This window comes from Physcomitrium patens, chromosome 10 (assembly GCF_059467195.1).
Source record: "Physcomitrium patens ecotype Gransden chromosome 10, ASM5946719v1, whole genome shotgun sequence".
NCBI lineage: Eukaryota > Viridiplantae > Streptophyta > Bryopsida > Funariales > Funariaceae > Physcomitrium > Physcomitrium patens.
In genome coordinates, this window is record NC_143419.1 from 2,536,476 (window position 1) to 2,560,857 (window position 24,382).

Sequence of the window (24,382 nt, forward strand, 5' to 3'; positions counted from 1 at the left end):
CCAAATCTACTCATCTCCATTTTTTTTTCTTCTTCAAATTTATGAAATTTCTCACCTTTTATTGCAACTTAATTATCTTTGTTCAATTCTTAATTCACCATTCTCCAATGCAATTTAATTTTCCAATCTACTTGGAAACTCATCCAAAGCATCACATCTCCACATGCTAAGCTTCTTCAAATATGTCAAGTTTCCAAACCCTTCTTGTAAGTTTCTCAAATTTCTACACTTTGAGAAATCTAATTCTTCTAATGCAATAAGATTTCTCAGTCCACTTGAAAACTCTTCCAAAGCCTCGCATCTATGTATATCTAGATTCTTTAGAAATATTAAGCTTGTAATCTCATGTGATATTATTTTTAAGCTAGCACACTTATTTATTTTTAACTCCTTCAAAGAAATGAAAATTTTCCATCTTTTAGGAAGTGCTTCTAATATTGGATAATTTTCAAGGTAAAGAGCAACTAAGGATGTCATGTTGCATAAGTTGGTTGTCAATTGTTTCAAATTTTTACAATTTTTTAGGTGTAAATTTGTCAATGATATAGATTTAAATGCATCATTTGGAAAAGATTCAAGAAAATTGCAATTGTCAAAGTAAACTATACGCATTTGGCTAAAAGCTTCATATTCAATAATGTTCCAAAACTTATCAACATTCTCTTTTTGGATTTGGTAAATTGAGTTTCAATTAAAAAGTGCATAATCAAACATCGAAGCTTGAAATTTTGTCTTACAAGAGATAAAATAAAGTTAAAATCTTTACAATAGTAAAAAATCAACAAACAAAGGTGTGTATATTTCATAATATTTACTTTCAAATTTTTTTGGTAGTTTAATTCTTGTTACAGCTTTGTGAAAGATAGGCCTTCAATGAATTTTGATCTCTATACATACAAATATGAAACTAATATTAAATAATATATTTTTATTGCACAAATTATTTTACATGCAAATTTACATGTTTGAAAAGCACAAGTTTTGATAAGTTAATAATATAAAACTCACCTTTTGGTTACAATCATTAAATATAGCCAAACATAAATCTTGACCTCGAGATCTCCCAAACTCAGTCTCTGCAATCATATGGCCCATATCATGCAATTGATCATGCATGTGTACATATCCATCATTATCTACAATAATTAATGACTTGTCTTTAAGATTTGTAAGGACTTGTTTGAAAATTCTAATATCATCATTCAATGGGCATAAAAGTTTTCCTTCAAATATGCTTCCTGGATATGAATCTTTGCCAAAAAAATATGAAACATCCAAAAACATGTTTTTTTCATCATCTTTAGATCATCGAAGCTAATTTTTAATGTCCTCCAAATCTTCTCATCTCTACTTCTATTATCCCTTACTCGCAATAATCTATACAAAGTTTGCTCTCATATTCTTAGTTGTTGATTTTTGTACAAGTAAGTACCCATAACTTCCATATTCAATAGACGTCTACCACAAGCATTAACAATCTTCTTAGCCACATCTTTCAGGTATAATAAACAAGGTGCAGTGGTTGAAAAGGCATGCATAGAAAATAATTTTGTAGACTGTACTTTATCAAGGATTTTCATTTCTATTCTACCTTGTATTAGAACATGTTGTTCTAAAGACCTCCAAGTGCAACTAGTTACAATTAATTTACTACCATCATTATCTTTAAATAAATCAACACCAATAGCTCATCCAATTGGCTTATACTTTTTATGTCATCCAAGACAATGAGAATCTTTTTTATTTTTCGAGCATGTTTCAGGATGTCTTGTTCCTCTTGTAAAGAACACACTTGAGATTACTTATGTAAATTTTCCAACTTATTCTTAAATATAAGTCTATATTTTCTATCTTTTAAGTCATCTATAAAGCATGTTGCATCAAACTTATAGAAGATATGGCTATTGAAAGCCTTTGCTAATGTTAACTTGCCAATTCCACTCATCTTAATGATCCCCAAACTACAAGCATTTTGTAATTTTCCTTGCAATTCAATCAACTTTTTTTCTACACCAATTAATTTTGAATATCTGAAAACTTTGTCATGGACTTGAAACAATTCACAACCTCTTAAACTTCAGTATTACAATAATTTATACAAATAAAAATGTCCACATTTATTACATTTTTAGTTACATATTATACTATATTATAGTATTTACTACAATAGTACTATAATCTCAAAAAAATTCTTACCTTATTAACAATTTGATTTGATGAATCTAAATTTTCTTGATTAACAATCAATGGGGTAGCAAAATTCAAAAATATGATTTTTGTTGAGAATGTTTAGAAACACACAAGAATAATAGTAAGTCATACACACACACAAGAGTAATAGTAAGTCATACACACAAGAAGGTTTCTAAGGAGAGAGAGCTTCACACATAAAAATCTATTGATCTGGTTGTGTCTTGTATACAAGAAGAGAAAAGAAGAGAGGATAAACAGTACTTCTCTACTAGACTCTAAATATTGTAGCTATGGTATTTATTATAGTCTACAGTAAATATTATGGAGAGCATCGGCTACATTTAATGATCTCAACACTCTTCCTCGCTCATCATAATATTTACATAATATTTACATAATATAAAATTTGTATAGAATTATGATCTATACTTTTCTAAAATCTTGTAAGATCGACAATTGTTGCGTCATTAAAACCTTATCTAAGAAAATCTTATTGTATTTAAGGACAAAACCATACATGAAGGAAAAAGAGTACAACTTCATTTTCTTTAATTATTTAAAGAGCTCATTAACTTTTTTATTCAAGAAAAGTAAGTTGTTGCATACAAATGCCATAAGTAAGTCGATGATAGTTGCACAATGGAAGAGCTTTGGTGAAGAGATCAGTAAGGTTATTTGTAGATTCAATTTTCTTAATTATAAGTGCTTGATCAATAATCAAGTCATGGGTATAACTAAAATACTTAGGATCAATATGCTTTGTCCTGTCGCCTTTAATGAAACCAACTTGGATCTGTACAATACAAGCACTGTTATCTTCATGCAAGATAGTTGGAGAATCATCATATAAAAATCCATAAGTTTTTTGAATGAATTTATCAATTGATCACAACTAAATACATTCTCAAGATGCTTCATGTAAGGCAATAATTTCTGCATGGTTGGATGAAGTTGCAATTATTGTTTGTTTCACTGATTTCCATGATATTACAGCTCCATGTCTTAAAAATACATATCTTATTTGTAATTTAGCTATTGTAGTATTAGATTTATATCCTGCATCACAATATCCAACCAATTTTGGATCTATGGATTGTGTGTAGTATAATCCTAAATCTTCAGTACCTTTTAAATAACGTAATAAATATTTGATGTCATTTCAATGTCATAGTGTTGGATGTGCACTACTTCTTACAAGAACACTAATTGCAAATGCAATATCTAGTCTTGTAGATGTAGCTAAATACAAAAGTGCTCCAATCGCTTCGAGGTATGGATATTGATCTTCCAATATTTCTTCCTCCTCTTCGCATGGACAGTATGGAACATGACCATCACGACCATGTCCAACCATTAGTGAGGACAATGGATAAGTATCAATCATATTAAAACTTTGCAAGATTCGTCTAATTTACGTTAGTTGGTAGAAAAAAAAAGCTACCATCTGTTAGATGCATAATCTGAAGATTAATGCAGAAAGTTATTTTTCTTAGCATTTTCATCTCAAATTCACGTATAAGTAGGTTAGTAGCAGTAACACATGCAGATGTAGTGCCCACTAGGTTAAGATCATCAACATATATAGCGATGATTTCAAAACCAATTTTATTTCATTTGATAAATAAACAAGGGATTAGTGGATCACTTATAAAATTATTTGTAATTAAATAATCTCAAAGACATTGATACCACATGCATCCGGATTATTTTAAACCATACAAAGCCTTACATAATTTAATACCACAGTATTGTCATGGAACGGGTCAATTTGGAGTTCTTGTTTGTAAGCCAAGTCGAACTTTCATATAAATATTTGCATCAAAAAAACCATGTAGATATGCAGTTACCACATGCATCAAATGTATCTCAAGGATGGCATAAACTGTCATTCCAACAATATATCGAAATGTAATTGAATCCATGACTGGAAAATATGTGGATTCATAATTAATGTCAAATCCTTGAGTAAATCCTTGAGCAACAAGATGAGCTTTATAGTGGGTTATTTGGCCTTGAGCATCTCGCTTGCATATTAATACCATTTTATATTCCATAGGGCGAGATGTAAGAGTATCTACAATTGGACCAAAGACTTTTCTCTTACGCAAAGAAGCATACTCCTCTTCAATAGCAGTTTTTCATTTTGACCAATCAGAGCGCGCATCGCCTCCTCAATGGTTTGAGGTTCAAGATTGTCTTCCTCGCAAGAAAGGGCTTCTATAATCATATATGCAAATGATTCATCTACCATAATAGATGGTCTGTCCCAAATATCATTTGTAGCACAATACAGAATAGATAATGCTTTACTCAACTTGTTCTTATTCCTTCCAATTCCAAGATTATTTTTCATAAGAATTGAAGGTATATTCATGATGATATTAGATATATCATCATGAATTGGTAGTCCCACAAGATGAGTGGCAATTTCTTGAGAAATAATACTAGGATTAGTCAATTTTATAGCTTTCTTCTTACGTGGTTGCTTATCTGGTCTATGAATTCTTTTAGTTGTTGTTGTTATAACTTGAGGTATTGTAGTCAATAGCACTGCAATCTAAGCAGGTGCATTCTGAGCCTCATTAATAGGAACTCTTGTAATTCTAGGTGCATCATTGAAGCCATCAGGTATTTCATCTGCGATTCATTTTAGATGCAAAATTTTAGCAACTTCAGTTTCTGCCAAAGATGTCCTAAGATCGGGATTCATTGTAAACATTTTTGGTGCTTCAAATATGAGTACTTTATTCTTTTGTTGATTGGATACTCTTCTTTGAAGAGATGGGAATACATTTTCTTCAAAATGACAATTTTACAAACAAGCACATAACAATTTGCTAGTTGATGGATCAACAATACGAATAATGCTTGATGAATCAAAACCAATATATATGCCTTCTTGTCGATGAGTTCCAATGGTATGTCGTTGAGGTTATCATATTGGAATCCAAGCACGGCAACCAAATACTCGTAAGTGAGATACATTTGAAACACGATCCAAAGTTCTGCAAGATCTTCCATTTCCAAAAATTGATGTTATAATGTAGGTACAAGATGACGACAAAGGAGAAGAAGTGCTTTCCAATGAATAGCAGGAGGTATAGAAATACTTATTATAAGAGATTCTTCAAACATAATGGCATCCAAGAGTTGTTCTGAAATAAATTTGTTTTTGCTATTCTTTCCATAATAGATAATTATTTCCATCCATAATCAATGGTGGAAATAAAAGAGCTTGAAAATATTGGGATGCACTAATAATAGTTGGAACCATAGTAGAAGTAGTTAAAGATGTTGAAGCACTCATTATAAATAAATCTGTAAAGAAAATACAAGATCAAGTAAAAAAGTTGAGTAAAACGTACCTTAAAATATAAAGTCAAATAAAATGATAAACTTGAGCTTGAAAAATAAAATATATATATATATATATATATATATATATTTATAAAGGCAGCAGAACAGCAATCAGATGGCGGCAACAGAACAGGCAGCGGTAGGGCGACAGTGACGGTAGGGCAGCGACAACAGCGGCGGGCATCAGCAGAGGCGATAGGGTGATGGTGGTAGCGGTGGTGGCAGGTAGCAATGTCAGTGACGACAAGGTGGCAGCGGCAAGGAGCAATTTGGCGACAATTTGGGGTGCAACATGGAGCAAGCTAAGGTGGAGCTAGGTTGGATGAAGTATTCTAAAGAAGTATTCTAAGCAAGCAGGGCAGAGAGTAGAACAAGTGCTCTAAGAAAGCAGCTAATGTGTGAGGGGCCAGCAAGAAGAGCAACAACATCATGAGGCAGACACTGAACAAGAGTAGCAATAAGTTTAAAGAGTCAAGACTAAAGCAAAATAAATTGTGATAGTGTGTAGAAGAGAGTCGTGTTGATAACGTATTGAGAATGTTTAGAAAGACACAAGAGTAATAGTAAGTCATACATACACACAAGAATAGTAGTAAGTCATACACACAAGAAGGTTTCTAAGGAGAGAGAGCTTTACATATAAAAATCTATTGATTTGGTTGTGTCTCATATACAAGAAGAGAAAAGGGGAGAAGATAAACACTACTTGTCTACTAGACTCTAAATACTGTAGCTACAATATTTATTGTAGCCTACAATAAATATTATAGAGAGCGTCGACTACATTTAATGATCTCAACAATTTTGAATAACCATTGAGAGAACCATATGCATTGAATACAAGTGACAAAATATTGCAAATTTACTTTGAAACTTGTCTATCATTGCTTTGAATTCAAAATAATGTTATCGCATGATGTATACTTTTTATACTTTGAATCTCTATCTTCCAAAGGACCTTTGAGCATTGTCTTCTTCAACATTTTTAAACTTGTATGAATCTCAAGAAATGTAGGCCTCTTTAATGGATTCAAAGACTAACAATTATTTAACAATTGCAATTCTTGTGAACAAGCATTTTGTAAATTTGGTCTTTTACCACTCTCTATATTTGCTTGTTAAATTTTAAGTTGATATTCACCACCAAAAGATTTTGTTCTCAAAATAATCTCATTACACATCATCCCAAAACTAAACAAATCTAATTTCAAAGCATTTACCTCTAGCAAAGCTTCTCTACCTATATTCTTTTTTATAACCTCTGGAGCCATATATCCAATTGTACCTAAATTTTCTCCTCTTGTACATACTTGTGGATTGTCCTTCACTTCAACTTTTGAAATACCAAAATCAAGTAACTTCACATGTACACATGTCATATCATCCACTTTTGATATATCTACTAAATTAACAATAACATTCTTAGGCTTCAAGCCACGACATGCTACCTTCAAGTCATGCATGTAACACATTCCACATGCAATTTGTAGCATAATATCCATTGCAATTACCTTTGGAAGTGGCCCACTTTCTTTTATCATTGTAGATAAGGTCACCTTTCCTTCTTCCATAACATATTCAAATTCTTTTTTTTTTTTTTAGAAAAACCACAACAAAAAAACTTAATGATGTTTGAATGACTTAATCCACCTAAAATGCCAACTTCTTTTAAAATTTCTTTTGTGTATTCCTTTGATAAATCAACAATAGGAGTAACCTTATTTGCACTCTCCAAATCCAACCATTTTGTTGAATATATTGCTACACCTCCTTGTCTTTTTCTACTCAATAAAATAGGTGGTCTTCTATATTCAAGAAGAGGATACTCATCAAGGAGAATAATAATGTCTAATCCACCTCCTTTAGCCTTTTCAATATCCCTTATCCGTCCTATAAGATAATGTGCAAGTTTCATGTCTTCACTTCCAAGTAGTTGATGTAATAAAATTCCATTAAGCATCTGGAGCAATGACAATAAATCTTGATCAACTTCATCAATACATGTTGGAAAAAATTTGGTACTTCTTTTAATCTCAATAATTTCTTTAATTTGAGTAGAATAATAATATTGAGAAATATTACATATGGTATCACAACAACATTTAAAGTCCACAAGAAGTTCTCTAAAAGTTTTTTTGTTATCAATTTGCAACACTACAATCTTAAGCCAATCTTCCTTGCAACATTCTTCAATCAAGGCTCTTGCTTTGTATATAATTTGAAACAAGTCTTTTTTTGCTCCATCAAACACATTAGTGCAAGATCTACCAATAATGCTTTGAATTCTTTCAACACCCCTTGAAAAGTTTTGCAATAGATTCTTACATTGTCTTTCATTCAATGTTGCTTCTCTCAATGATATTGTAGCTTTTGTTATAATCTCTATTGATAGTTGCAAAAAGTCCATTTTATAATACTTAAACAACCTTAGTTGCTAAAACTATTTGTTGCATCAATAAGAAGTTTAGAAATAGGTAGGATCACATAATATCTCTTCTAATATTTAAAAGAAACTTTTTTAATCCACCACCTAACTTCATTTCTATATCATTTTAATTCTTAGAAACAATCTTAGCAAAAACCATCAAATATGTAACTAGAATATATTATTAATATAATAATGCTCTAAACACTTAGTAGTAGCATACTAATAATCCATGCATTTATCCAACTACTCACAATACAATAAAAACTTACAAGTATGACAAGATCAATGACTCTTAATTAATGATATAGAATATTGTGCCTAATCATTATAAACATTAATGTCAAAATATAAAATCACAAGGTGAACCAAAAAAAAAAACAAATACCTTAAGTGTTTTAATAGAGCTATTCCAATGTAAATTCCATAAGAATTCCAATTCCTCCAAAGGCAACTTCAAGTTAGAGCTTTCAAAAAACAAATATGCTTGTCTTTATAATTTAGAATATTTCAAGTTGGTATACATGTACACCTATTGTTCACAAAGACAAGCATCCTAAGATGTCAAAACTAAATCATTATCAATTTAATAAATCACAAGATACAACTCCCTTACAAACTTGAAAGCATTATAATAATCTTGTTCTAAATTACTTTTTGGTCTTAGTTAATATTATGAGACTTCTATATATAATATAAAATTAGCAATGTTATAACAACACAATGATCTAATGACCTAACTTCACAATACAAGGAAAATAGTTCTATAAAGGCCAAGGAAGGCCTTTATAATAACTATCTTTTTTCCACAACATCCACATAGAATAGATAAATTCTTGCAAATTAAATATTCTACAAATACTTCACACTATAGAAGTTATGTTCATTTATAACAAAGCTCAATAAATCATAATTGTTAAAGAAAATATATTCTAAGATAATTCATTTAATTTTCTCATATTAATTAAGAATGTGTAATACATTAATTAAGAATATGTAATATATATCATACATGAGTAATAAAAATGTATTATACATATAAACTATAACAATCAAAATACTCTAATCTTGAACATACATCTTCACAAATTCCTCATTTCAAATATAGGCTTGATTTCTCTCCATTACACCTCTAAAATCAATTCAAACAATCAAAAACCATATAATTCTCAAATGATTAAGACTATTTACTCACCATTAGAAAGCTATGCTTAATAATGGAGGCATTGAAAGTACACAAAGAATAAAAAATAATGGCAAACATGATTACAATTCAAATTAAAGAAAAAAGATATAACCAAGTAAAAACTTCTAACCAATGACATCCTACACTTCCTAAATCTAAACCTAAATCCCACACTTCTTAAATATAAGCAAGGTTAATATTCTTCAATACTTTCTAATTCCAAAAACTAAAAGAATTCCAATCTAAAATCACTCCCAATTTTAATTCCATGCCAACATGTTCATATCCTATTTGATAAAACATCCTAAACAAATCAAGACTTCAATGATGATAACAAACACAAATATCATATAATTTAACTCATATAATATGCACCAAGATTACATTATTATTATTATTATTAAACTATTCTTAAAATCATTTTCTTAAGTAAAAAATTGTTTTCTTATTCTACGCTCCACATCAAAACAATCTCTATGTACATAATTACCATCACTCTATTCCACAACCCACAAAGCTGCATCATCGCATATGTTACCTGCTACTGGATATGGGTGTCATAGGAACAGTAAACCATGCAACGCTTGTCCACAACATCCGCCGTGCTTAGCTTCTCTCGCCCGCGGTTGTCGTTAATTGCTCCTTGAAACTCAACCAAGTGATAGCTATTTTGCATCTGAAATAACACATTAAGCCCACTCATCGTTAAGAGATGATCTCTACATGTGCAGTGGTCATCTCCCTCGCTCCTCTGCAACACAAACAATGACCGCAGAGCTCAATTTCGACTTCCGGAGCAAGACCGTCGTCAACAGCAAACTCGCCGGCGTCCCGTGACTGAGCCGCAAGTCCCGCGTGAAAAGGGCAATAATGAGGAGGCTTTTCCTATACTAACGAAAATACAGCAGTAATTCCTTCACAGAATGGTCGTGAAAGTGGTCATGTTCTGTGACAGAATGGTCGTGCCCTAAATCTTGTCCTTCTTCAACTGCCCCAAGAGCCGCGAAAGCTCTTCAATCACTCTTTAGCATTTTTGAACCTTCGCCTGCGTCGTGCATCCTCCGCTTCGTTCCTCGATCAACCAGCTCAAGCACCATGGCGGAGCAGGTGCTGTTGGATGTCACATAGTTGATTGTCTGAAGAAGTTTTCTTCCTTTGGGAATTTTGGCACTAGAGGTGTGTGATTAGAGATAACTAACTACTTTCTGGAGAAGCACGGAGAGCACAGAAGCCTGTTTCACCTGCTCTAGCCAAAGAGAGCAACGTCACAGAATGTGAGGATGCGTGGAAACGAGAAGAGAAGACACACAGCTTTCAGCGAGCGGGAGGCAGATAGTGAGGGTGAGGCCAGGCCAGGCGAGAAGACATCCACTGCATGGCTGTGAAAACGCGTGGCTGTCGGAGGTGGCAGCCTTCGCGCCAGAATTCCAGCGCTGGCTCCTTGCCCGATATATCTGCATGGCATCCGCCCTAGAAGTAGCCGCGTGCACCACGTTGTATACAGCCCTGGAACCGCGTCGAACTATAATAAATAAAAGTTGACGTCGTCGCAGAACCAACCACAGAAATCGACACAAATGGTATCCTTGATTGATATCACACGTCGACAACTTGGACTTGGTTCTAGATGATAATACACCACCACCCCATATGTCCTTCGCATCCCGATTTCTGGATTTCATTCGGAAACAGACAACTCATTCTTTTTACCAATAAGATATCAAAGATTACCATTTTACTAAGATTTCTTACATTTCTGAGTTAAAGCAGTTTCTTGTAACACTACATTATTTGATCTCATCTTGTAACATGTTTTAATGGTAACTCGTACATTTGTTTTTACTAATCGATTTTCCTAACAAACCAATGTTCATATCAGAGCAGCTCTTTGACCCAAATCTTCAAATACTGCACTGAAGAAAATGCCTTCCACTACTCCACAAAGTACAGAATAAATTTGAGGCTTGCAGATTTATCTACAAGCAACTCAGCACAAGGAACATGATGGGGTGACGGCACAAATTTCTTGCTCCTCAAACAGGCTAAGAGATGCACAAGTTAGACCGAACAACGATTCAAGTGACTCAAATGGCTATTTCTCAGTATGAAATAGGTGATTTCTTAGGGCTATTCATGAGATCAAAAAAACTCTAATAGTTGCTGCAGCAGCCATGCTTGGCTTCTCACTATGTTCATCTTCTGTAAGCAATGCGCCACTAGAATGCAGCAAACTGCTACTTGGAGGAGCTAACATAGACAGCACCTACTCTGCCTAAGTCCGCTGCAGTTCCTGCATCTTGTGGTCTTCAAGGACTTGCCTGTACAGAAACAAAACTCTTGTTTTGTGTACTCAACCTCAACAATCCAACAGCTACGAGTTCTTTAAGTTATCTAGAAGCACGAGCACTTTGAAAATCAGGAGTGTAGTTTAGAAACGCATGAATCTAGGCTCCAAGTCCCAGGTTGAGGTAAATTCCACTTACTTCAGAAGAGAAGCGAGTCGCTCAGGGTGCATTCGCCAAAAAGAGCTTCCGGAACTACGGGTGAATTCAATAAGATGTTAGAAAGCGAGATGTACTCCAACTTTGTGCGTGATTTGATCAGCCACTCCGTAATTGGATTGGCACGGTACGCCACCACACTTGGAACCCTTGCTAACAACAATTGCATGCTCGCTGTTCCCGATGTACACAACCCTGCATCGCTTGCCTTGCAAAGAAAGAAAATACATTAAAATAAGATTATATTCACACCAGATAAGCTTTGTAAAACAGCAGAAGTTCAAATCAATCTAGACAACCTGTGGAAGCAAAATATGAGGTCCTCCTAAATCTTGAAACACCAGGTTTAGGGTTCTTAAATGAAACAACACACGAAACATTTACATTTACAATGAACAGCTGCAGCAAGTCATTTATACAAAGGTCTAAGCCACTACACCGTCGGTTTCACAGACAAAAATATGAAAGGAGAGCTTGAAACTTACAGCAAACGCATCATATTTTTCGAGATCTGAAGCAGCTGGAACAACTATGGCAGGGATTTCCCATCTGGATACGGATTCTTGTACCATGTTTGTGACAACAGAACTTTGTGCAGTTGGTACGACAGCTTTGATATGCGGATAATCTTCAGCTAGACGGTGCATGGCGATTCTGAACAGTGGCAGCATGCGCTTCACTTCTTGAACGCGACTCCCAGGCAACACACTAATAATTTTTGTCCCTGCAAATGATTAGATCTACTTCAGTGAACACTCGAAATGACTAAACTCAAAATTTCTCCAGAACTGGCAGGCATTTATTTAAGGCCTATTAAGAGAACATTGTTGAAAATATAAAGCATACCAGACTGCACACCATGTTTTTCTCGAAAATTGGTCCCAAATCCTTGAATCTCCCAGTTCCTTGGTGCGCTATTCTCTGCACTCTGCACATGACATTACTCATCCTCAAAATTACTTCGTGAGCTGAAACAAAACAACACAGAAATATGATGTGCAAGAAAAAGAACTAGAAATTAAGGAGCCTTACTAGAACTAGCAATCGGATGAATTCATGCATGAGGGCTTAGGTACCAGAAGGCCCGTACAGGTACATTCATATAGGGGTCTTCCAGTACAGGTTGTCCCACAAAAGTTGCTCCCAGTCCATGAGCTTTATACATCGGAGCTTCGAAGGGCAAGATACACAAAAGGTGGTCAACAAATTCTTTCATACTATCCAACCTCGCATCACCCATTTTCCATGCCCAGTATGATGGTGCTAAGTAGTGCACCAAGATGGGCGGCTGCTCTGTTTTTTTTCTCGTATATGGCTGCACCACAGAAGGCACACGCTGGTCCTCATTAATTTCATGATGCAGAAGAACAGGAATATGAGGAAGAAATTTCTCGTTGTTCGAACATGGAATAAAAAATGATGTACAAGTCATGTCTCTTACTATATCAACAGGCACAATGCTTGCAAGCAGTACCAATCTCGAAGTGTCCGAACCCGAAATCATACTATAACCATTACTTGTCAGGCTGCGAAGCACACGAAACGAGAACCCTTTCGCGTCCACTGTGACAACTACATGCGGCTCGAAATCTACAACTTCTGCAACAGTCTGACGGAGCCGCCGCTAATCCATGACACAGCACATTCAACATGCATGAAAAGTCGATGAACATGTCGACAAGAAAATTGGTTGCACTAACGGACTAAATCCACAATAGAATATTAGATACTCTAATGAGCAGCGTCCAAAGATTAGGCTAGAATATTAAGCGAACACCAAACAGCTGCGTCTCAGCTCACATGGTTCGGACCTAATGGAAATCGATAAGTGCAGAAGGTGTACCCATATGCGAAACATGTGAGGAAAGAGCTCAGCTGCGCCCATGACAGTGATGTATTCCATCTTGAATACAGAATTCAACCCCTCTTTCTCCATGTTAGCTCTGCTTGCATAACCAAATCTGCTGTCGAAATGAAAGCATCGAGAAAGACTACGAGAAAGGAAAAAGAAGAAAGAAAGAATATCCCTTGTAGGATTCTTGAACATAATATATCTTAACGAAACTGCATGCGAGAAGTATGCATACACCCCGAATGCTAAAGATTCATTACCCGCCTACTCCTGCAAAACGCAATGGCTTTGGTGACAAGCGGCGCAAGGACCCCATGAGTCGACTTCCAATGACATCTCCAGAAGGCTCCCCTACCACTATAAAAACCCGGAGCTCTTCGACGCTATCCCCGACATCCGATGCCACATTCGACAAGGGAGATGCAAATCGCGGATACTTCAGACCAACTGCATCTAAGATCCTCCATTCCGCAGCAACTCCAAGTGACCTCTTCACAAACAGCAACCCCTGCCGCAACATGAGGAACCCCCGCTTCCTTCCTATCTCCACGAAAACCCGTCCCCAAAATCAGCCCTCAACCTACTCGCCCAAATTGCGAAATACTTCACAACCAATCTGTTGCTCAACGATGATTACCCATACATAACGATGATTAAAGGAGTTGAGGTTTAAAGTCTTTTAGAATTTAAATTTCTATGGGTAAAAATATATTTTGGCAGAGGTATTGATTTATTTGAGATAAAATATGTTGAAATGTTTTGAGAAATTAAAAATGTAGGAAGTTTGAACAGTATGCACATTAAAACATACTCAGTATCAAGTTCTTAAAGTATGTGCTAATTTGGTTGTTCTTAATGAGCTGTATTTTTTGTGGATATTTACATACAAGACATTTCACACTCCCCGTGTCTTGTTGTTTTTCTTGTTTTAGTGCTGGTTCTATTATCCATCAGAGGTTTGCTCGTGCTGCAAGGAGTGGCGAGACCCTCGTCCATGGCCACGTCCATAGCTGTACGTCGCCTTGTCACAGCGCAGGGCCTGCAGCTTCGCCGAGCACTGCAGCCTGACCCCTGCGCTGCCCGCGCCTGTTTCCATCTCGCTAGCAATGGGAGGGGTGTGGTTTTGCTGTGAGTCTTTTGGAGAATTTTGGGTTGTTTTGATGCTCGCGTTGTACAGATGTTTTGGTTCTTTTTTGGGTGTTTTGTGTGCATGTATTCAACGGAACGTGGGATTTGTGTTGATGTATTGCGTTGGTTTTGTTGTTAATCTTGTGTGCTTTAGAGCGCTGTTGTTTCCCAGGAGTCAAAGTTTGGTCAAATCTCATGCAACGGTACGCCTTGGCTGTCGTTTCTCTTTTGGAGATGTTTCGGCTTGTTGTGCCATCATTGCAATTACTGTCGCGACAGCTTGTTTGATTAGGTTTGGTTTGGTTTTCTTTGTTTGTTTTAATGATTTTATGTAGTGAGGAGTGAGCTGAAATGCTTCCAAAGAGATTGCAGAGACACCTTGCAGCTAGAGATTGTGGAACCTGTTAAATGAGATTCAGAAGGTCTGCAGCCTTGGGCGATGTGGCGCAAATTTAGAGCGTGAATTTGCATAATGCTGTGGTGTATGGGATTGATTGCACCTGATTATTGAGCTGCAAAAGAGTAGTTGGATTTTTTTCACAGGAACATGTACTTGTCAGAACAATTTATGGGTAGATCCCAGTAGTTTGCAGTCGTTCTTGGCGCTTGGAATCGTTGGCCGTCTTGAATTGCTACAATTTCATCCGTCCTTAAAGCAAGCAATAAAAGTTTGAAAAGATTTTTCTTCTGGGTTGAGCTATAAAGATGCTTTAAATGAATTGGCAAGCTTTAGCATAATTGTTACAGTTCACTTGGAGGCGCCTTAGAGAACCTAGCTGTAAGACGCTTGCAATTCAGTAATAATCTAATAGATTTAGCGTTCAGCTGAGTTAGACGAGAGAGGTTTCTCGCTCATAGGCGCCGTCCTCGATGTGGGTCTCATGACTCGCCGCAGCAAGTTTGTCCTCTCGTCCACAGTTTGAGCAATTTTGATACAATTCGAGGGTTGGCAATGAAAGAACCAGTAGTTCGACCAATAGAAAATTTTGATGAGAGGACCAACATTCATGTAAGGATTGGCAATAAGTTTCTACATTAATTTTACATGAACAACATGAATGTTATCTTTTAATATGCACCGTGGAATATGGATTTCTGTGACGCTTACTTTTGCACCATGCATGCAACAGTGGCCGAAGCAGCTCAATGTCAATATCGTTTAGGTCGATCCCGAAATTACTGACATCATTGAACACGAGAAAAATCTTCAATGGAAGGTATGATTTCTAGCACTGTTTCCATTATGTTTATGTCAGAATATCAAGTGGTGTTTGATGCTTGCATTGCCTTTTTTAGGGCTTGACGATGTTGTATCTTCCTCCACTCGTGTCACGATTGACAGGGCCTCGAGTTGATCCCATCAGAGAATTTCACGTCTGTTTCAGTTATGCAGGCAGTAGGTTCCGTCATGACCAATAAGTACAGTGAAGGATATCCTGGTGCTCTCTAGTACGGTGGTAACGAATGCGTCTTCTCCCCTTCTCGTCTTTAATCGATTTTCTTCAACACATCTTCACTGCGACATTGGATGTAATTTTTCCATTTATTATGTCGTACTGACTTCTCTATACAAATGCAGATTTATTGATAAGGCAGAAAGGTAGTGTCAAAACAGTGCTCCCGCAGCTTTCCTCCTTGACCTAGACAAAGGAGTTTGCTTCTTTTATCTGTATTTGAACAAACCTTAAGCTATTAGACTGTGTCTCTGACCTCGAAATTGTTCCTGCCTTATTTAGTGTAGCATACTACACTAATATGAAACATCTGTTGAACAATGAATTTGCAGCCCCTCGCTGGATCACCAGCCAACTTTCAGGTTAACACAGCTCTCTTGAAGCCACATGAGCGCATAATAGTTTTAAATCTTCCCCATGGTGGTAATATATCTCGTGGGTCCCGGGTGTGACTGCTGACAAAGCTCTTTGCATGCTACTTTTCATTACTGACTTCACAGCGCCACAGAATTTGTTCAGCTATTTTTGTGCTTGTTAGTAGCTTTAAATTTCTCGAATTGCCATGCATTTACTAATTGGCTCTGGATTTCATGGCAACCTACGGATACAAAGAAAACCTTGGCTGTTTCAATTTCCTTTGAGACCATGCCCTGGAGACTAGACGAGTCAACCCGTTACTTTGACTGTGATACGGTAATCGTTGAAGTTTATTGATTGGGGTTTTTGAAAATCGTCTTCATGCAGCTATTTCATCTTCTCAATGGACGTCTTTGTATCCTCTAATTTTTTGGGGGTTAACTTTTAAATATTAAATGCAGCAATGCTTACTCGTCTTGTTTTCCTCAATCCATGATGAAATTGTGCATCAGTTATTGAAAAAAATAACATTTACGTTCAGTTGGAGAAAAATGCATTTCTTTTCAGGCCAAAACTGATAGTAGCTGGTTCTAGTGCCTATGCTCGCCATTACGACTACACTGGTATGAGTAAGGTGGGTTTCAATCTCCTCGTTACAATCAATTCTACTGTATTTTTCTCCATCTGCAAACGCCAAGATTAGTGTCACTCACACCGAGATCATGTCACCAATATAACAAACCATAGAGACTGAACATATTGGTGCCAAATTGCCGTTTTGTGTAGCGAATAGATGCCGAGTTTTCTGCAGTGAGAGGGCATGCACCTTCGGCTTGTTTTCTGCAGTTTGTGGGACTTACTTTGACCACAACTTTCAAAAATTTATCCAGGATTAGTTTCCATTGTTTCATGGACTAAACTCCTAAGGATAGTATAAAATGATAAATAGTAAAAGTACTCATTTTGTTGAATCTCATAAGTAAAGCAATGTTTGGGCTTCCAAGGGAACTGCCACATGAGAATGGACGTGGGAACTCAAGGATGAAACGGATGAATGATATTTCCCAGAATTCATCAACTTCTGGTTTCCACGTCAGCAAATTCCCGGCGCCAGCTCAGCTTGAAGGGGAAACCCCTCGCGGCGCCATGACGAGCACGCGAGTGACGAGCCTGCGCCAGCCGCGACGTCTCCGCTGCCGTATGCGCGGGATCGCCGTCCCGCGATAGAATCCTCACACGATCGCAGTCCGTAACCTGCAAGAAAACCAATACGAGCTCGGACCGGACTGTTGTGTAGATTCTGTCCCACCTGAGCTGCTCACGCACAAGCCCTAGACAGGGTTTCCGTGTGCCCTCGGTGCGTCCGTAGCTGGGGTTTTCCTTCTGGTCATCACCACTCTGACTTTTTCGCAATTTCCTCTGTAGATTTGGTGTTTGAATAAGTGAGCATTGAATTCACGGCGGTGTGATGGGAGACTCCAGTGCCAGGGCGACAGCGCAGCAGCCTGCTGGAGCTGTTCCGTCGGCCCCTTTGAAGCCGCCGCTGTGGTATCGGTACAGAGCAGGCGTGGGAGCTCTTTTGCTCGTCAATCTCGGGATAGGAGGTTTGTGCTCTCCTGCTGTGTTCTGGTTTTGTCTTTGAAATTATTCACATTTTTTGCGGAATGGATTCAATGTTCGACTGGATTGCTTATTGGGGGGATAGAACTTGTGGGTTGTTTCGAATTTTTTCTACACAGAGATTAGTGAATTCCTGTGTACCTAGTTTTTCTTTTTTCTTTTTCTTCTTTTTTTTTTTTTTTTTTTTTTTTTTTTGTATCTTGGAGTACCGGGGTTGTGAATTTTTCAGGAGTTGCAGCAGGTATGATTCGTCACGTTTGATATGGTAATGCAGGAATGCGATCTAGCTGCGTCTCAAGTTCATGACTCCTAGATATCCTATGGACCTGCGAGAGTTGTTAGGGTATCCGGTCTTAGTTCTCTGTAACGTAATACTTGTTTTGACGTTGACCGATTCTAGTTTCGGGAAAGGTCGAGCTATTTTTCACTTTTCCAAATAGGAGCCATTCATATCGCAATATGCTTTCACTTTCGTCATATACTACTTGTTTTGTGTTCAATGTTTTGAAAGAAGAATTTTACAGCTGGATGTTCCTGTCACTTTGATCTCTTTTTTATTATATTTAGCAGAATATCCAAATTTTCAAACATTTTTCACGTTTTAATTAGAGGTGTTTTAGATTTTGGGTCCACTGCTAATACAGAATATATGTGCAGAGTCGAGAAAGTGCGTATGTATGCGGTGTCTTGGTCTCAACCCCGTTCTTTGGAGTAGATGTCGAGATCTGATTTCATCTGTGGCAATTGAAGTTTCCGATTGTTGAAATGTCTGTGTGTTTGTTGTGCAGGTTATGTCTTGTCTCGTCCGAGGCCAGTTCTTGATGCTCAGCTGCATAACACAGCAGCTGAGCCTGAGAAAGAGAAAGCCGTCCCTGAGCAGGTACCTGTGGCAGTTGTGGCGTCTGCCGTTGCAGCTGACGAAGCTCCACAGTGGGCACCACCTTCAAAAGTGCCCATTTCTGAAGACGAGCAGCGGCAGATGCTGCAATGGGTACTTGAAGAGAAGAGGAAAGTAAAGACTAAGAACAAAGCAGAGAAGACAAGGATTAACGAAGACAAGAAGTTGCTGAAGCAGTATTTGAGATCAAGCCAACTTCCTCCGCTGGTGTAGGCTTTTCAGAGGACAAACTTGACGAGAGCGGATTTCCTCTTCAATTGGTCGTTTGATATTTCAATGAACCAGCAAACTATGGCATGTCGTTGATGTTTTCAAAGCTGCAAGTTATGTGAGGAAGGAGAGATTGCTCTAACATGGGAACAGTGGGTTGAATAAAAAAAAGTAATTGATCATGGCATTGTTAGATAATGTATTGTCTGGAAAACGGTCGTACATATCATTGATTTTTGTAAATATTCATCTTGACGTTGCTTCGACATTGGCTGAAATGTACACATTTGTCAAGTATTTGTGAATCAACATTTTTACCATTTTTCGGTGCATCTTACACCAGCTCAAGTAGAAAAATGTGTTCTCATCATCTTTTGCTTTACTGTCTTACTACATTGATGTGCATGTGTGAGTAGGGACATGTGTTCACTATGCAAATGATTGTTACATGCCCGTTGATTATTTTGAAGGAAATTGGGAAATATAATTGTCATTTCATCATAAATTTTACTACGGCAAGTAATTATAAAAGCATGACTTTGTAGGTTTAATAATTCGCATTTGTGTAGGACTAAAAATTTTTGAAGATTCATTAATTATTCTCCATTCAAATTTTTGTTTGGATAACAAAGTGGCAGTTTGTGTATATTTTCATTTACCAAGCTGATCTGCATACTACTCGATAGAGCATAGTGATTATGAGAATCTTTTTCCAAATTAAATTTGAGCAATGCACAAGTTATCATCAAGTTAAGCCAATAGCTTCAGCTGCGTTATTTTACGATGCTACATTAAAAAGCTATATTTGACATGACGCTCACGCGAAAGGAATCAGATAATCTAGTGATATTTCCCCAGTTGACCGCCAATATCAGAGTACACTTTCATTGCCCGGCGACTATGGTAAGCCAGCCATGAGCTATGATGGCACCAACATGATACTGATGAAAAAGCCGTGTAGGCAGTACCTGCAAATATCATCACATTCCTTCTCAGACTGTAACAAATGACACGGAATTATCAGCTACTACATTTGATAACAAATTATCTTGAGAATATATTGTAACACAATCCTCCAAAGGCTCAGCTGAGTAAGAGGTTCATCACAAGTGAGAAAGACATAAATACAAGGCGACTTCAACCTTGCTACCCCATACCTGCAGCACGATGGTGAGGGTACAGGTTCACAAGAGAGACCCCAAAACTTAACACTTCCTCACAAAGTCAAAAATACAAGCTCCATCATCGCCTTCAACCACATGCTGGACACAGAAGAAATAAACCGATTACTGGACATAGACTACGTCATATACCAGGCGACTTCCAGGTACACACAAACCAAGTGGAGTAAACTAATCACCAAACCCTACACTACAAAGAAGCATAAACAACTACTCATTAACCAAATCAAGCCATTCATCACAAGTCCGTCAAACAGACCTCCTATTACGGCACGAAGACAAAAAACCATAAGACCTCAGTACTGATTTGAAAGGGAGGGGGTAGCCCGCAGGTCGCATCACGGCTCTTTGATTACAGAGCTTGCTTAGCGGGCAGGCGTCATTGTGCACAACCACGCGAGCCCCTGTTTCTACCCCGAGCGGCACACGATCCATACAGCCCAAGCAACCAAGCGCACAGACCGAAAACAATCGGAGTGACGGCAACGAGGGCGAGATCCGAGGCCTGAAGTAGAGCAGAAGCCCGCTCGTGAGCACTCAGATAAGATCAAGTAGTGTTTTAGGGTTAAGGCCTCACTCACTCGGTTATATAGAACGATGAAGGCCTCACCCCCGTTTGGATGAATTCTCGTTTTACCTGTTCGTCGAGCTGTGTGTGAACTTATGTATAGAGCTTTGCAATTGCTTTTTGATTAATGGTTGAGTTTGTTGTCAAATGTATATATATAAGAAAATAAATAACTGAAAAGCATGTTGTAAAAAAAAAATTGAATTTTTTCTTTTGAAATTATTTTGGCACACAATATATTATAGAATAAAAATCATAATAATAAAATTATTACTGTAAAGAATAATAAAGCAATTTCCAATAAGCCATTTCATACAATGTACACAAATAAAGTTCAATTGCCTTTTAAAAAAATTATTCTTGTTCAATATTTAAACAGATTTTAATATATTCAGGAAGACTGCTATAAGAGAGACCAAGCAAGAAAAATGTTGTTCTATATTAATATTTAAGTATAAAAATACATGGCTTTATATTTTTAAATAATAGAATCAAATGAAAGGTATGGAATTGAATATGTAATTAGTTGTATTTTTATAGTGTCTCAAAATTTATAATTAGGCAACATAAAATAAAATAATATCAACAAAATTAGATGGATCAATATATATATATATATATATATATATATATATATATAAATTCAAGAATATGATAGAAAAAATAATCAAAAATAAGATATATGTTATCAAAGTGAGTTTTTAAATATTTGATAGTTATTATAAGAAATTATAAATATTCTTGTAATTTTTATTTTAGGCATATTAGATTTTTATTTGTAAAGTTAGAATAAAAAATACATTATGCATGTTATATGTTAAAAGTTTTGACCTCATATCATATTGATTGTTTGTTTTCTTTTCTAAGAAAGTAAAAAAAGAGTAAATATTCACTCAAAGATAGTTATAATATTGACCGTACAGTTTCAAAAAATAGTTTTAAGTCCATTTGTAAAATAAAATAAAAAACATACGAATATCTGTTATGGAAATTTATTTTCTACTACTAAGATTTTAATCATTCATATGTTAAGTATAAATTTGTCTAATTAAAATAAATATGTTTAACAAGACTTTAGGTGGTGTTTTCTTTTTAAATTTAAGATTTAAAACATGGGCATATTTTTTGGTTCCTTTTTTTTTTAATTAAATCTGATAAACCATTTTATTTTTAATTTGTTTTTAATATTCGGTCATGAATCTAAATAAAATATATTGTATTTAGGTAGAACAACATCTAAACTTATTGTCCATAATTGCATGTTATTTTTAGATTATCATCTATAGCATTTTCTTTATTTGTTGTTTTTTTCAGCTTAGATAACAACATAATAGAAAAATACTCTTTTTTATATATTTATTCCAAAATTCTTTAAATATAGGATATAGTAGATACTGTAAAATATATGATTGGAAAAAATAACAACATAAATATGGTTTTATTTCTAAATATAAGCACCAATGAATATATATATATATATATATACATACATTCTTAGTGCTTAATATTTGTGCTTGCTTAACCATTTTGAGTCTCAGTATCTATACTTAATTCATCACCTTCATCATTCTTGCACTTCAAAAACAAGTAAGTATAATATTAAAAAAAAGTCAATTGGATCTACCAAATTCTTTATTTAAATAAATGATTATTACAAACACTTATCTTTTGTAGATACAAGTCTATGGATGCTTTTTCTAACATTACATATAAGGTTTAACAAATAAACTTCTTAATTAAACCTAAATATATATATAAAAAAAAAAACTAGTACATTATTATCCATTGTACATTAAGTATACATGAGAGGTTTTTATTTTTTATTCAAATTTTTTAATTTAAATTAGTACACAAGCAACATGTAAACAAAAAAATACTTTTTTATATTAAATTTATTTATTTTTAGATTAAAATTAAATACCAAAAATAGTCTATCATATAACAAGAAAAGTACTCAATATCCCATTCTTGAATTTGGATGGTGGTAGTGGCTACAATTAACTAATTTCCCTCATTATTTAATCATGAACTGATTTATTTTTAAAACATTGCAATTTCATGTAGGTTACTCTTATCTTTAGATAGTCTCTTCTTATTTTTTTTTTTTTTTGTTAAATTCTCATTACCCTTGAATTATAGCAAAGCCACTTTAAATTGGTTTATGACATAATTATTGCATTAAGAATAAGTGTGGTTTTTTTAATTAAAAAATCATATGTGAAACAAGATTAAATCATCTTATAAATTCTATGTAATTTGGAAATATCAATATTTAGTTTTTATCTAGAAATTTATAATTATTTTTTTTTTTTCAAAGAAAATTACTTATATTTTTCTGAACACTTGAACCACAAGCATTATAGTTTATGAAAGGCTTCCATATATATATATATATATATATATATATATATATATCTTAGAAGCAAATGTATAACAAGATAAAAATAAGGTAATCTTTATCCTTCTTAATTTGTTTAATATGTATAAAACTTGATTCAAGCGTCTTTAATTTCTTTGTATTTGACAATTTTTACTATGGTTTTTATTTTTTTTTATTTTTTTTTATTGATACATAAATATAATTTACCTTTACAAGTTTTTTTTATATTTATACACTTGAATTATTTTTTTTAATAACAAAAAATAGAGATAAATACTATTGATTGTCTTGGCCTTGATGTTTATGTTCTTCATAAGATTTTAATGTATTTACAAGTAAAATTAGGGTAGAACTTTTAAAAAAAAAAAATAAGTAGAAGTTTATATATTAATACCAAGTTGATATAGATTACATTAAAAATGGTAATAGTCTAAAAAAATACATTATTTAAACTAAATCATGATATTTAAAATTTTTCCTATCACCTTAAACTTTCTATATAAATAATTAAATTATTATTTTTTTTTACATATAAATAAGAATATCCAAAGCTCTACAAGCATGTAAATATATATTTTTTCTGAGATTCCAATTATATATTAGAATTGCAAGAATCTCAGAATTTTAATACAATAAAAAAAATTCCAAGTAGATCATGATTATGTAAATAGATATATTCATTGCAATAATTAAAAATAAAATAAAATCGAGCAAACGATTGTAGCATTGTTTAAGGACTTAGTGTATATACAAAAAAAATATAGTTAATTAGCTTGTTTTTAAGTACAAAACTATTGAAACTAAGCTAGTTCAATATTTATTTCATTGTCAAAGTTTGCAAAGCTATCTAAAAAAATGTCTTGATTTTATGATAATTCACAATATGATTAATTCAAGCATGATTTGCTAAATTAATGCAATGCTGTGTGGTCTTGACATTCACAACATTGTTGATGTCTTTAAATTTGTAACTTGTAACATTACATTTAAAAAATTGAATATGTTTTTAAAAATGATAATGACACACTCTTTTGTGATCTTATTGTGTGCATTGTCAAACCAACAAAACATC

General features: G+C 34.8%; 2 protein-coding genes, 2 long non-coding RNA genes and 1 pseudogene across 15 annotated transcripts; 2 read left to right on the forward strand and 3 right to left on the reverse strand.

Moving 5' to 3' along the window:
• Positions 1 to 7,033: 7,033 nt before the first annotated feature.
• LOC149988201 (uncharacterized) lies at positions 7,034 to 10,824 on the reverse strand. Of its 3 annotated transcripts, XR_016504954.1 has the most exons (3): positions 9,700 to 10,824; positions 8,364 to 8,507; positions 7,034 to 7,510 (listed from the first exon to the last, which is right to left on the reverse strand). It is a non-coding gene; the product is annotated as an uncharacterized LOC149988201 (long non-coding RNA). The 3 variants fall into 3 exon arrangements; XR_016504955.1 differs by lacking the exon at positions 8,364 to 8,507; XR_016504953.1 differs by lacking the exon at positions 7,034 to 7,510 and having other exon boundaries at positions 7,827 to 8,507.
• Positions 10,825 to 11,061: 237 nt separating this feature from the next.
• On the reverse strand, positions 11,062 to 14,134 carry LOC112287279 (putative lipid-A-disaccharide synthase, mitochondrial; annotated as a pseudogene). Its single transcript, XR_016504956.1, has 7 exons — positions 13,775 to 14,134; positions 13,506 to 13,605; positions 13,104 to 13,286; positions 12,753 to 12,977; positions 12,509 to 12,590; positions 12,148 to 12,386; positions 11,062 to 11,870 (listed from the first exon to the last, which is right to left on the reverse strand). The product of XR_016504956.1 is annotated as a putative lipid-A-disaccharide synthase, mitochondrial (transcript).
• Positions 14,135 to 14,251: 117 nt separating this feature from the next.
• Positions 14,252 to 17,680, forward strand: LOC112287280 (uncharacterized). Of its 5 annotated transcripts, none has more exons than XM_073536666.2 (4): positions 14,252 to 14,642; positions 15,773 to 15,859; positions 17,021 to 17,087; positions 17,240 to 17,424. In XM_073536666.2, the coding sequence occupies exons 1-4, from the start codon at positions 14,509 to 14,511 to the stop codon at positions 17,369 to 17,371; spliced, it is 420 nt and encodes a 139-aa protein (XP_073392767.1). In that variant the 5' UTR covers positions 14,252 to 14,508; the 3' UTR covers positions 17,372 to 17,424. The 5 variants fall into 5 exon arrangements, 4 of the variants coding, with proteins under 4 accessions (XP_073392767.1, XP_073392768.1, XP_073392769.1 ...); XM_073536667.2 differs by having other exon boundaries at positions 14,256 to 14,642; positions 17,247 to 17,424; XM_073536668.2 differs by lacking the exon at positions 17,240 to 17,424 and adding an exon at positions 17,458 to 17,664 and having other exon boundaries at positions 14,268 to 14,642.
• Positions 17,681 to 17,754: 74 nt separating this feature from the next.
• Positions 17,755 to 19,447, forward strand: LOC112287278 (uncharacterized). Its single transcript, XM_024530145.3, has 2 exons — positions 17,755 to 18,057; positions 18,862 to 19,447. Exons 1-2 carry the CDS (start codon positions 17,922 to 17,924, stop codon positions 19,182 to 19,184), a joined length of 459 nt encoding a protein of 152 aa, XP_024385913.1. The 5' UTR covers positions 17,755 to 17,921; the 3' UTR covers positions 19,185 to 19,447.
• Positions 19,448 to 19,877: 430 nt separating this feature from the next.
• Positions 19,878 to 20,942, reverse strand: LOC149988202 (uncharacterized). 5 transcript variants are annotated; one of them, XR_016504951.1, is made up of 3 exons: positions 20,658 to 20,941; positions 20,339 to 20,443; positions 19,878 to 20,149 (listed from the first exon to the last, which is right to left on the reverse strand). It is a non-coding gene; the product is annotated as an uncharacterized LOC149988202 (long non-coding RNA). The 5 variants fall into 5 exon arrangements; XR_016504949.1 differs by having other exon boundaries at positions 20,622 to 20,941; XR_016504950.1 differs by lacking the exon at positions 20,339 to 20,443 and having other exon boundaries at positions 20,658 to 20,942.
• Between the last annotated feature and the right edge of the window lie 3,440 nt (positions 20,943 to 24,382).

Bases quoted from the DNA above. Each gene is read 5' to 3' on its own strand.
- LOC112287278 (XM_024530145.3), top strand. From the start codon at position 17,922: ATGGGAGACTCCAGTGCCAGGGCGACAGCGCAGCAGCCTGCTGGAGCT. The intron at 18,058-18,861 runs GTTTGTGCTCTC...TTTGTTGTGCAG, and splicing joins CGTCAATCTCGGGATAGGAG to GTTATGTCTTGTCTCGTCCG.
- LOC112287280 (XM_073536665.2), top strand. From the start codon at position 14,509: ATGGCCACGTCCATAGCTGTACGTCGCCTTGTCACAGCGCAGGGCCTG. The intron at 15,860-17,020 runs GTATGATTTCTA...ATTTCTTTTCAG, and splicing joins AGAAAAATCTTCAATGGAAG to GCCAAAACTGATAGTAGCTG. The intron at 17,088-17,521 runs GTGGGTTTCAAT...GATATTTCCCAG, and splicing joins ACTACACTGGTATGAGTAAG to AATTCATCAACTTCTGGTTT.